General features: G+C 46.0%; 1 protein-coding gene across 1 annotated transcript; it reads left to right on the top strand.

The window, feature by feature from the left end:
• Positions 1-3709: 3709 nt before the first annotated feature.
• LOC121434768 (frizzled-1) lies at positions 3710-8225 on the top strand. The gene has a single exon (XM_041633729.1). It carries the CDS (start codon positions 4214-4216, stop codon positions 6140-6142), a length of 1929 nt encoding a protein of 642 aa, XP_041489663.1. The 5' UTR covers positions 3710-4213; the 3' UTR covers positions 6143-8225.
• Positions 8226-12544: the final 4319 nt, after the last annotated feature.

Below are 12544 nucleotides of genomic sequence, written 5' to 3' on the forward strand. Positions count from 1 at the left end.
AACACAATGCGGGTGAATCAATGTCAAGAAAGTATCCGAGGTATAGCCTCAGAAGAACATCGTTGTAATCCATGATATAATTTCTGTTATTCAACAGAGGCTATCTAAGCCTGTCATCTGAAAGCAATAACAAACCAAATTCCTTCCCAGTGGGTCCCTCTGGCTGCACCTGAAGCGTCTACCTAGCTGCTTGAGTGCCTATAGGAAACCATGTAACTGAAACAGATTATCTCTATCCCTCATTTCTCACCGTCCACACTCAACTGGTGTGAGCAGTTTGTGAATCTTCACACTTTTAAAGAAAGATCTGCTCAAAGGAGATCTTTGAAATAAGAAAAAAAATGTAGCCAATTCTGATGCCTGACTACGTAATACTAAGAAGAAATCAGGTTATGTTTATTAGTTTATGTTGGAGTAGTTGAAATGTTTTATTACCAAGGCCGTAACATTTCATACTAATTTAATAATTTTTAATCCGTGAATCTCAAAACTTTCCACGTCCCCAGAAAATAGTGTTTTAAATACAGCACTCAAATTTCTCTGCTAGTATTTTTTTCCTTTTCTCCACTGCCTGCATCACCATCTCAGTGGTCTTCCTCTCTAATGAGTTGATGCTGGTGGCCATGGTGCGCCGTGCACTGATTGCTTACTTTTTAAAACTGATTTTTATTTTTTAAACATTAATAGCAACTTCTGTGTTATGAGTGCTTAGTATGTAAAACGTTGTATTGATACAACCAATAAACAGGAAATCTGCCTTAGAGGACTTAAACACTGAAAGGCAACTCTTAGAAAATGATCTCTTTTCAAATTTTGTGTAGTCTTTTCTATGTGATCTCTTTTAAGAAAGAATCTACTAAAAAACCGACTTTAAAAACAGTAACAGGAATGAAAGTGACTTGAAAGACTGTGGAAACTGATGAAATCCAAGTCAGATAATCCATTAACCTGAAGCCGACACATCCCTTAAATCTGGACCTAGTGTTGTGAATTGTAAACTGGAGAAAAACTTAGTTCCTGGATGATATCTTTGGTCGGATGGCAGCTTCAGGGTCCATGACATGATAAGAATGAGCTGTGTTCCTGTAGGTGAAAACCCTGACTGTCATTCTCAGCCTCCTTCCTAATCTCATCGCTAGGTGGGAGATGAAAGTTCGGGAATTTCATTAGAGCATCTTTGAAAACAGAGCTGTTTCTTATTCTGTGAAACAGACCAAGCCCTCTGTACTATTTCGTGCTCTGCCCTATTTCTTTGAAGAGAAAGAGAGACTGTGGGGTCATAGTGGTGGTAAAGGCTTAATTTATGTGATGCTTCTCAGGAGCTAATACATTTGAATAACTTCACATCCCACCTAGCACCGTCAGCTCAATAATTTTAAGGATGAAACACAAGACAGGTGCATCTTTATAACAGATGTCTAAGAGGAGGGAGATGGCTCAGTGAAGATGCTGTGCCTGGGGTACTGTGAGGAAAGATGGGTAGGCAGCATAGAGGAAGGTTAGGGAGCCCGTACCTGGGAGTCTGGACCAGGAAGCTATAGGAAGATAAAATGAGCAATGAATATAAGTGTTCAGAAGAGGACTTTCCCGCCCAACTCATTCTCACCATCAAAATGTGACACATGGTTACGTTCAACACTTCTGTCCCCAAATACCTGTGACCTGACTATGTATTTAGTACCTGCTGCTCTTTAAAAAAAAATGCTAAGAACTTACAGAAATTCTTTTTTCTCTTCAAAAATACTTTAAATCATGCCAGGCACAGTGGTGTGTACCTGTGGTCAAGCTACCCAGAAGTCTGAGGCATGGGGATAGTTTCACATGGGCTTCCATGCAAAGACTCAAAATAAATGTTAAAATGAACATCAAGGTTTCTATGAACATATCTATGAGACAAAATAGATGCCACTCTGATTTCATAGAGAAAGGTATGTCTGCAGCTTCCCTCAGACACCAACACGGTGAAAAACCTCACAGAGGGTGTAGACAAGTCCCATCTTGAGCGCTGATCTGTATGTATAGAGGAATGTTGATGTTTCTTCAGGACAGCTTTGCACCCTGTTCCCTGTTTCAGTCACCCAGGAACCACTTCCTGTTTCGGGGGGGGGGGGGGAGCCACCTGCAATAGCGCCCTATTGTTTGAACACTTTGGCCCCTGCTATTTTGCATGAGTTAAAGAGCCCTTTCTTTCCCTTCATGCCCAGGGCGTGCACACTCTCTGATCCTGCCCTTCAGAAACTTAAGCTGTTCTAGGCTTCTGTCTTTCGCATTTGACATCTGTCTCTCTGTAGGACCCTCCCACTCCTTGTGGCCTGTGTTAGTTGTCCATTTGTTTCCCTTGTGCCCTTTTGATCGCGGGTGTACATTGCCATTGTCACTGGTTTACATTCCTGTGTCCACTGTACTGTGCCCTGCTTTAAGGATGCGCCAGGTCTTCGTCTGTGTCCCTTACCTCCGGCGACAGTGCTCAGTGTATAATGGATGTCTGGTAAGTATCTACTGAACAAATGAATATATAAACGATAGAAAATAATCGGGAAACAGTCTCTCCAGATAAGGCTCATCAAAGAGAGAAAATCTCAATAGAATTAGTAAAACGCAATGGTACTTTATTGAAAATCTGAGCCACGTAAATTCCTTAAAATAATCAAGAAAAAAAAGTGTATCTACTGAGACAGATTCATATTCTCTCTCTCTCTCTCTCTCTCTCTCTCTCTCTCTCTCTCTCTCTCTCTCTCTCTCTCATTGTGGGAGCCTGGTTAGCCCTTGGCTTTCAGACTAGATTTGGTTGTGTTTTATATTCAAACGAATACCTTAAACTGTGAGCACCTCAGCTGGGGACTTAAATACCGGACTCAGCAGTGTCCCGAGTTCAAAAGGGGCCCCCTAAGGGTCCGGGATTGCTCCTCTGTCTGGGTGTACCCCGGGTCTGACGCTGGGGCACCCGAGGCTTCGGTTCTCAGGTTCTCAACAGCTTTCCTCTAACATTTAATGGGTAGCTAGCTCTCCTTTGCTTGTTTCTGATCCCATTAAAAAGGAGGGGTGAAGTATGGGTGAAGTATGAGTGCCCGAAGTACACTACTAATAGAGGCGCATCTGAGCTCACATTTTACGTCCCACCAAACTTTGGTTCTGTTGTTTTCTTTCGACAGGGATCCAAGGAAATGGCGCGTCCAAGAGCCCGCCAGAGCCCAGCCTGCCAGCTCCACGGTTTATTGGAGTCATATTTTCAACAAAATCTCGAAAGACTTAGACTCAAAGGAAACCCGATTCTCAAGTCAGGGGCACGCATTCAGAACCAGCGCTCAAAGTAGCTGTTTGTGACTAGAGTCAAGGGTAGGATTTTTAAAACATGAAAGTAGACTTAAAAAAAAAAAGCAGAGCAGAGCTAAATCCCGCGGCCCGCCGACTCCTATTCATTATCTCCAGCAGCATATGGGACCATTCTCTTACTTGTCCTCGCTCTTTCTTCCTCGCAAGCCAAAGCAACCAAGCCCGTCCCGCTTCATAGCTACTCTTTGTGCCTGAGCGGTGCCTCTGCCACCACCACCTCCAGCACCACCACCACTTCCTCCTCCTCCCTCCTGCAGCCGGTTCCAGCCCAGGCTGGGAGGGAAAGGGCTCCCTTTTACGCTCGGCAGCGGGTGCCGCGATTGGGCGACGGTCCCTGAGCCTCTAGCTCCGTGTCGGTTTCAAGGCTCCTCCCTCTCGGTGAAAGACAGACTGCGGGGCGCCTGGAAACCGGTTGGAGGGCGCGCGAGGGAGAGGGGAGGCAGCGAGTTGAGGGATTGACACAAATGGTCAGGCGGCGGCCGAGGAGGAGGAGGAGGCGGAGGCGCAGTGGGGACCCGAGGCGGCGGCGAGGCTGCCAAGAGTTGCCCGCTCCTCTCCCTGGCTGCGGCCACTAGCGCGGCGCCGCGGGCCGAGAGCCACCAGCCCGCCGCGGGCCGGGAAGGAGGGACGCGACCCCGGATCGCCGGGACCACTCGCGTTCGTTCTCCCTGCCGCCCGCGCTTCATGAACCGCAAGTTTCTGCGGCGGCGGCGGCGGCTGCGGGACTCCGAGCAGGATCTGGGCGAGCGGGTGGAGAGCGACCGCAGCCCGACGGAGGGCACGAGCGGGGACCGGCTCTCCCCGAAGACCCTGGGAGCCGCCACCCGCCGCGCCGCTGCCTGCCCCAGCCGACCGGCGCCGAGGAGGGAGCCGAAAAAGTATGGCTGAGGAGGCGGCGCCTAGCGAGTCCCCGGCCTCGGGCCGGCCGAGCTGGGAACTTTGTGCCGGGGCTCTCCGGGACCAGCGGGAGGCGGTGGGGCGCGGGGAAGCGACCGGCCACCGCCGTCCCCGGGCTGACCCCCGGCGCTGGGCGAGCGGACTGCTGCTGCTGCTTTGGCTGCTGGAGGCTCCGCTGCTGTTGGGGGTCCGAGCGCAGGCGGCGGGCCAGGTACCCGGGCCGGGCCAGCAAGCCCCGCCGCCGCCCCAGCAGCAGCAGGGCGGGCAGCAGTACAACGGCGAACGGGGCATCTCCATCCCGGACCATGGCTACTGCCAGCCCATATCCATTCCGCTGTGCACGGACATCGCCTACAACCAGACCATCATGCCCAACCTGCTGGGCCACACGAACCAGGAGGACGCGGGCCTGGAGGTGCATCAATTCTACCCGCTGGTGAAGGTGCAGTGCTCCGCCGAGCTCAAGTTCTTCCTGTGCTCCATGTATGCGCCGGTGTGCACGGTGCTGGAGCAGGCGCTGCCGCCCTGCCGCTCCCTCTGCGAGCGCGCGCGCCAGGGCTGCGAGGCGCTCATGAACAAGTTCGGCTTCCAGTGGCCCGACACGCTCAAGTGTGAGAAGTTCCCCGTGCACGGCGCTGGAGAGTTGTGCGTGGGCCAGAACACGTCCGACAAAGGTACCCCGACTCCCTCCTTGCTGCCGGAGTTCTGGACCAGCAATCCGCAACACGGCGGCGGTGGTTACCGAGGTGGCTACCCGGGGGGCGCCGGCACGGTGGAGCGGGGCAAGTTCTCCTGCCCGCGCGCCCTCAGAGTACCCTCCTACCTCAACTATCACTTTCTGGGGGAGAAGGACTGCGGCGCACCCTGCGAACCCACCAAGGTCTATGGGCTCATGTACTTCGGGCCGGAGGAGCTGCGCTTCTCGCGCACCTGGATTGGCATCTGGTCGGTGCTATGCTGCGCCTCCACGCTCTTCACGGTGCTCACGTACCTAGTGGACATGCGGCGCTTCAGCTACCCTGAACGGCCCATCATTTTCTTGTCCGGCTGTTACACAGCGGTGGCCGTGGCCTACATCGCTGGCTTTCTGCTGGAGGACCGGGTGGTGTGTAACGACAAGTTTGCCGAGGACGGGGCGCGCACGGTCGCGCAGGGCACTAAGAAGGAGGGCTGCACCATCCTCTTTATGATGCTCTACTTCTTCAGCATGGCCAGCTCCATCTGGTGGGTGATCCTGTCCCTCACCTGGTTCCTGGCAGCCGGCATGAAGTGGGGCCACGAAGCCATCGAGGCCAACTCGCAGTACTTTCACCTAGCCGCCTGGGCTGTACCAGCCATCAAAACTATAACCATCCTGGCGTTGGGCCAGGTGGACGGCGATGTACTGAGCGGAGTGTGTTTTGTGGGGCTTAACAACGTGGATGCGCTGCGGGGCTTTGTGCTGGCGCCGCTCTTCGTATACCTGTTCATTGGCACATCTTTCCTGCTGGCCGGTTTCGTGTCACTCTTCCGCATCCGCACCATCATGAAGCATGATGGCACCAAGACCGAGAAGCTGGAGAAGCTCATGGTGCGCATCGGAGTCTTCAGCGTGCTCTACACGGTGCCGGCTACCATCGTCATTGCCTGCTACTTCTATGAGCAGGCCTTCCGGGACCAGTGGGAGCGCAGCTGGGTGGCCCAGAGCTGCAAGAGTTATGCCATCCCCTGCCCTCACCTCCAGGGGGGTGGAGGCGTCCCACCACACCCGCCCATGAGCCCCGACTTTACAGTCTTCATGATCAAGTATCTCATGACGCTGATCGTGGGCATCACATCTGGTTTCTGGATCTGGTCCGGCAAGACACTGAACTCTTGGAGGAAGTTCTACACGAGGCTGACCAACAGCAAACAGGGGGAGACTACCGTCTGAGACCTGAACTATGCCTTCTTCTCCAGGTCTTGGTCAGATCCTGCCCTTGTCTGAAAGCTGGCCCCAAGGAATTTCTGCCAAGTAGACACTCAACTTTTGCAGGCTCCTTCCAACAAACAACAGAGCTCCTGCAAAAACTTCCATCCCTGGGGTAAAGGAGAGAGGGCCCAACTGCCAGAGGGGTGTGTGTGTGTGTGTGTGTGTGTGTGTGTGTGTACCCATCTCTCCAGTCTTAGCTCTGATGCTTGGACTGTATGCTTTTATGATTGTAAATAGCCCGTGTAAGATTTTTGTAAGTATATTTGTATTTAAAGACTACCGAACACGCGATTTTCCTTTCTTTATAAAAATGTTTAATTATTTAGGGAGGTTTAAGTATTTGAAGCTTTTCTCACTTGCCTTTTTCTGAAGACTACAGAGGAGGTACAAGGGAGCACACTTGCTGAGTGCCCAGCCCTTGTGCCCACCGCAGTTGTGGGAGCGCTGGCCTGGCTCTCAATGGCACTGAGGGCTGGGACAGGGTGCCTCTCGAGAGTCATTTTCCATCGCTGCTTCCTTCAGCTTCTCTCTCCCCTTTTTGCTTGCAGTAGAAACTCAAGGTGCAGAACTTCACAAAGTTTCCCCATCTGGAGGTGGGTCCCGCCCATTCTAGTTCCTCCCCCATTTAGAGGCACAGTGTAGAGCCTTGCCCCTGTGACTTCCCATGCAGGTTGTTGAGAGCCACCTTCCAGTTTCATAGAGGCCCAACGGGTGGTCACTGCCTGTTGACCCAGCCTCCCTCTTCCCTGCTGTCCCTTGCCTGGATGTTCCCTCCTCCCATCTAAACTGGTCAGAGAGTAAGTGTGATAACTAATGCCTAACTTCGGAAAGTCTGACTTTTTATAGGTGATCTCATTTTCCTCTTTAGTGTAAGAACCTGCTATGGGTTTGGCCATCATTATGGAAAGACGTGGCTAGTGATTGTGGAAGAGCAGCACACTTTGTGTGGGTTGGAAGAAACTGAAGAGGGAGATTATAAATTGTTAGTTCTAATTGCATTTTGATGGTTGAGAACCTGCTCCTGCCCCTCCCCCACCCAATCCTGTGAGGCTGCCTGCTTTTAGATTTTAGCTTTCTATGAAATGGAGACTTTGAGGTTGCCTGGAAAGCCTTGTGAGGAGTTGATCTTTGCCTTCCTTAACAGGATAGCAGAGCATTCATAGATTATGAAAATTTAGGGAGATCTCAGTGGAGTGGACTTCCTCAAAATGAAACGCTGTTTTCTATTTTTAATCAAATTGTAATTAGACTTGTATCAACTGTACAGCTGAGAAGTTGTACAGAATCAACATATTATGATTCCTCAGCCACTCATTCTGAGGGAGGAGCCATCCACAGCCCCAGGAATAGTCTGGTATACTTCCGAAGACAGAGGAGGTGGATGAGAGAAACAAACGCAATGTAGGCGTGCATGCTGAATCGGAAGTGTGTCCATTCCTACTGCATCCTACCCACCGTGTGTTCTCCTGTGTGCATTTACAGCAGTATGTCGAGTGTGAATCTCTCAAAGCCATTTAGAACATTCACTTTAGTTCTCTCTGAAGAGGAGAAAAGCAGTCCTCCTGATTGTAGTGTTTAAGAGTTTATCAAAAACGCCGGCACATAGGACCTAAATTTATCTGTCTGTCGTTCCCTAAACTGACATTGGTTTTTGAATTTGGTATGCATTTATTCTGTCCATTTATCACAAGACCATTTATATTTATAGAGGAATAGAAGTTTATATATATAAAATGCCATATTTTTAATTTCGCAAATAAAAAAATGAATGTTTTGTACGAAATCACATTGTTTTGTGCCTCATAACAACAGATCGTTCTGAAACATCTTCTCAGTTTATAATTCAGCCTCGTATCCAGCCCCACAATGTCACAACCTCAAGAATCGGAGAGAAAGTCTAATCCAGAGAATGCCCAGCCTGCCTACCTTCCGAGTGGCATCCACCAAGTCCCATGCAAAAGCTACTGTCTTGGCAGCAGAAGGCTTCAATGTTGTTTGGAATAATAATAATATCAAACGATACTATTATTAAAAGGTAACTCTCACTTTTAACATTGAAGGTTTTTTTTTTTTTCCAAGGGGAGCATTTCCATGACTTTTGCTATGGAGGTTTATCATTCAGTCCTCACCTCTGATGCTCCATGAGGGATTGTCTTGTCTTCCTGTTACCTACACACTCCAAACACAAAAGCAGGCAATCCGTAAGTGGCCACCGACTCGGTTCCTAAGCATCTTAGGAGAGCAGTAGACCATGGAAGTCTGGTGTTTCGTTTGTTTGTTTGTCTACTTCTGAAGATTCCATTTTCATATTGTTCAAAGAGCCTTTCTTTCCTTGAGGAATTTCCCAGTTGACCTACTCTTCCTCAGAATTTATATGTATATGTGTGTATGTATCTGTACACATGTATGTGACTATATATAGACATAATTAAATTTTAAAATAGAAATACACAATTTACATTTTATAATATGGAAATGATATGAGAAAGGAATGCTACTGAAAAACTTCAAATATCTGGAGATTAAAAACACCTTTATTACATTTTTCCATTACTTTTTAAAGTAAAAGAACAAAAGGCTAAAGAGAAACCATTACTATAAAGAATGGTCTTCAGGTTGTCAGGGAATTGTGTTATACGTCTTAATTCTTTTTAAGACACTTAAATTTTAATTTAATGGAAAACATATTTTAAGTATCAAGAAGCAGTATTTTTATTTTTTGTTACATTAATAGAAAAGGTAATATTTGAGAACCTTTTATACATAGATACACATGAAAAACAGTAATTCTGTAGCCAACTTAAAACATGTTTCATTAGGTAATTATGTAACATTTGGGAGAAAATTTCAAGACAATTCATTAGTTTTGATCCCAGGAATAAATGTAAAAACCAGTATTGCTGTGGATGCCTTTAAAAAGATGCAGATGTGAATTTGATTCAGAAAGGCTTTTTATTCTGCATTTGAACGTTCAAATAGTATTTTAAACTCACTGTCAGACTTTGTTTTCAGAGAGCAATTTATTTTAAGGTATGTGGGATACATAAAACCAGGGGGATTTTTGTCTGATTGGGTTGACTTTGCTTCATTCAGTATTGATGACAAAATAGAACTTACCCGGAAAACCATAGAGACACTGATGATCTAACCCCATTAGGATGCTGTTTCCATGACAAACCCTGTTTGGAAATGGTCTGATTTGCCTGGACACACACACACACACACACACACACACATTCTATTGGAGTCAGTTTCCCCCCTCACAGTGTACTTGATTTAGCTTTTACAGTAAATGTGATTAAAACATGAAAACCTTCAGATGCTCCTAATTTTTTCTTCATGTAAATGTTTGGTGAAAAAAATTTATTTAGGAGACAAAGAATTGTAGTTTTCATCTCAGAGACAAGCATATGCAAAAGAACCAGAGGGGATATTTCAGCTGTTCTCCAATGGTCTCTTGTTAACCTTTTGTCTCCACTGTGAGCACTGAAGCCTTCTGCCATACATACATGATTAGTAAAGGCCCAGCGTTTATCTAGAAAAAGCGACCATGAGGGTGGTATGACATTGAATACCGTTGATATACTTCAGATGATGAATTTTCATACAACTGGAGTCCTCAAAATTAAAAACCAAACACGGTCACTGCATATGTCCATATGTGAATACTATTAATATTGTCATGATATAGTTTTAAAACACACCAGTCTCAATGTTTTGCAGGGTTGGCCTGTGGGAGCACAGATAAGGCATGGGCTGAATGGCTGGGTAACTAAAAAGAAACTGTAACGTTACCAAATTCAAAAGCTTTGTGTTGAGGCTTTACATTCGCTATAATGTCTCAGAAGAAACTTGCCAAACAGGTGTCCATACCTCTAAAAGGGGAAAACACTGTTTGGGTTTCCTCACGGCTCAAAATTCCCTTAAAATTTAAGATTGAGGAAAATGAGCATTTCTGTGCACACAGATCACACTTTTTTAGTAGACATGTCAAGCTGTAGCAATTACTGTGAGAAAGCAGTTATTTTTTAGGACCTGGCAATTAAAGCATAATCTCCACACTAATTTTCCTTGAATTTTATTATGGTGGAAAGTGTCCTTCAGCCATTGCAGAGTCAAGTTACTTTGTAATAATTTTGCGTGTAGATTAACATGGAAATTTAATAACAGGTAAAGAGGATTTCTCACAGAAATCATTCATGTGATATGTTTGGTAAACTTGGATATAATCTGTAAACATGTGAACATATGATATTTTGTACATTATAATTAGTTTTAGATTCTAAAGTTCCTTAAAAAATTAAGGTGCCACTTCCAATAAAAATGAATTCCTTTAAGATGTTCATATTCTAGAGATACAGTTGGAGGACAGAACTCATGTAATACTGAATTTTCTTCATTTAATATTGGATTATTAATTTGAAAGGAATATGGACTATTCAAATGTAATTTACATATTTTACACACACTTTTTAAAAAGGTGAAATTGACACTTGAGAACAATTTTTAAGTTTTAATATTTATAATATAACGATCCCAAGAAATGTCATACACAGTGTAGACTTTCCAAACATGTTGACAATGCAGTGATTAACATCAAAAGAGCTGCTGGTGCTGCTTTGAGATAGTTCTTTGTGGCCTGGATTCCTTTTCTTTCCTTAAAAAAACAAAACAAAACAAAAAAAAAAAACAAACTGAGTATCCCTCTATTTTGTAGATATTTCCATTTCAGATCTCAGTACCTGTTTGAATTAAATTTACAGGGAAATAACTGCAGCATCCCCTGTAGACAAAGGGTGGCCTTTATTGCTTTTCAAGGGGGCAGTGTGTCCTTGCTTACATGCAGTGCTCCGAGACACACTGTGCTCCGAGACACACTGTGCTCCTGTCCTTGGATATGGTTGTCTTCACAGCTGTAGCTGCACTGCCCAGAAGTCCTACAGTCTGGCTGAGACCCTTTCCACATGCCTTGTGCTACTCAAGTGTTAGGAATATGTTTCTCTTAGGAAGCAGATTTAAGCTGGGGCACGGCGGTACATACCTACAACCCAAGCCTGGGGAAGGTAGTATTAGGAGTATTATAACTCAGTCTGAGCTATATAGTGAGACCCCATCTAAAGAATTAAATGGTAGATTTAGAGACTATTTTTGACCCTTTATTTCCAACTCCTGACAAGTATTTTTAAATGTTAATTTTAGTAAATACCCCGTGAAAAATTTGTAGTTGCTCCACTAAGGTAACCAACTATCCAGGTTTCTTCAGGACAGAGAAGCTGCAGTAGAAAAATCAACAAAGTTCTGAACAAATGGGTATTGGAGCTCAGTGTCATGAATTAAACTGCACTCTCATAAAATAAAGTGCAAATATACTGGGTAAATATGAGTAGAGTACAATGATAACATATAATAAAAATTCATTTTATCTTTCTCATTCTTTCTTTCTTTTGGTTTTTTTCTTGAGATGGGGTTTCTCTGTGAACCATTCCTGTCTGTCCTGGAACTCAATCTGTAGAGCAGGCTGGGCTTGAATTCACAGAGATCCTCCTGCTTTTGCCTCCTGAGTGCTGGGACTGGAATTAAAGGCATGTGCCACCACTGTCCAGCCATTTTGTGTGTTTCTTTGTTTTGTTTTTTCAGACAGAGTTTCTCTGTGTAACAGTCCTAGCTCTCCTGGAACTAGCTCTTGGAGACCAGGCTGGCCTCGAACTCATGGAGATCCGCCTGCCTCTGCCTCCCAAGTGCTGAGATTAAAGGTGTGCACCACCACTGCCTGGCCATTTTTGCATTTTGTAAAAGCACATATGCTGGTCACAAACTCAAAGTGGGCTCTGTGGCTGAAGTGTTCTTGCCATATCAGATGGAAAGGCAGTGAGTGAGCTCAGGCCTTTGTGACATGTCTTCACAGCAAGTGCCAATCAGCAGAAGCTTGTGGAAGGTAGAGCTGTCATGGACCAAACCACAATAAACACTGGACAATGAAGAGACCATGCACGCAGGCAGCATTCTAACCAGACACTGAAACTTGTTCTTGCTACACATAAGACCCGGTTAAGTATCTATTTTATAAATAAAGGAATCACATACGTATTCCTTCGGAATGCTTTTTTTCCCCCTGAGACAGGGTTTCTCCATAGCTTTTCGGTTCCTGTCCTGGAACTAGCTCTTGTAGACCAGGCTGGCCTCGAACTCACAGAGATCCACCTGCCTCTGCCTCCTGAGTGCTGGATTAAAGGCGTGCGCCACCACCGCCCGGCCAGAATGCTTTTTAAATTACATTAACATTTATATCAGAGTGGGGGGGGGTGGGGGGGGGAACTGCTGCGCTTTTGCATGCTTGCATTTATTTTATTTTCCTTTAGGATA

The sequence above is a fragment of the Microtus oregoni genome, unplaced genomic scaffold (genome assembly GCF_018167655.1).
Source record: "Microtus oregoni isolate MIOR12 unplaced genomic scaffold, Mior012 000044F_ref0000062, whole genome shotgun sequence".
In the NCBI taxonomy this organism is placed as follows: domain Eukaryota; kingdom Metazoa; phylum Chordata; class Mammalia; order Rodentia; family Cricetidae; genus Microtus; species Microtus oregoni.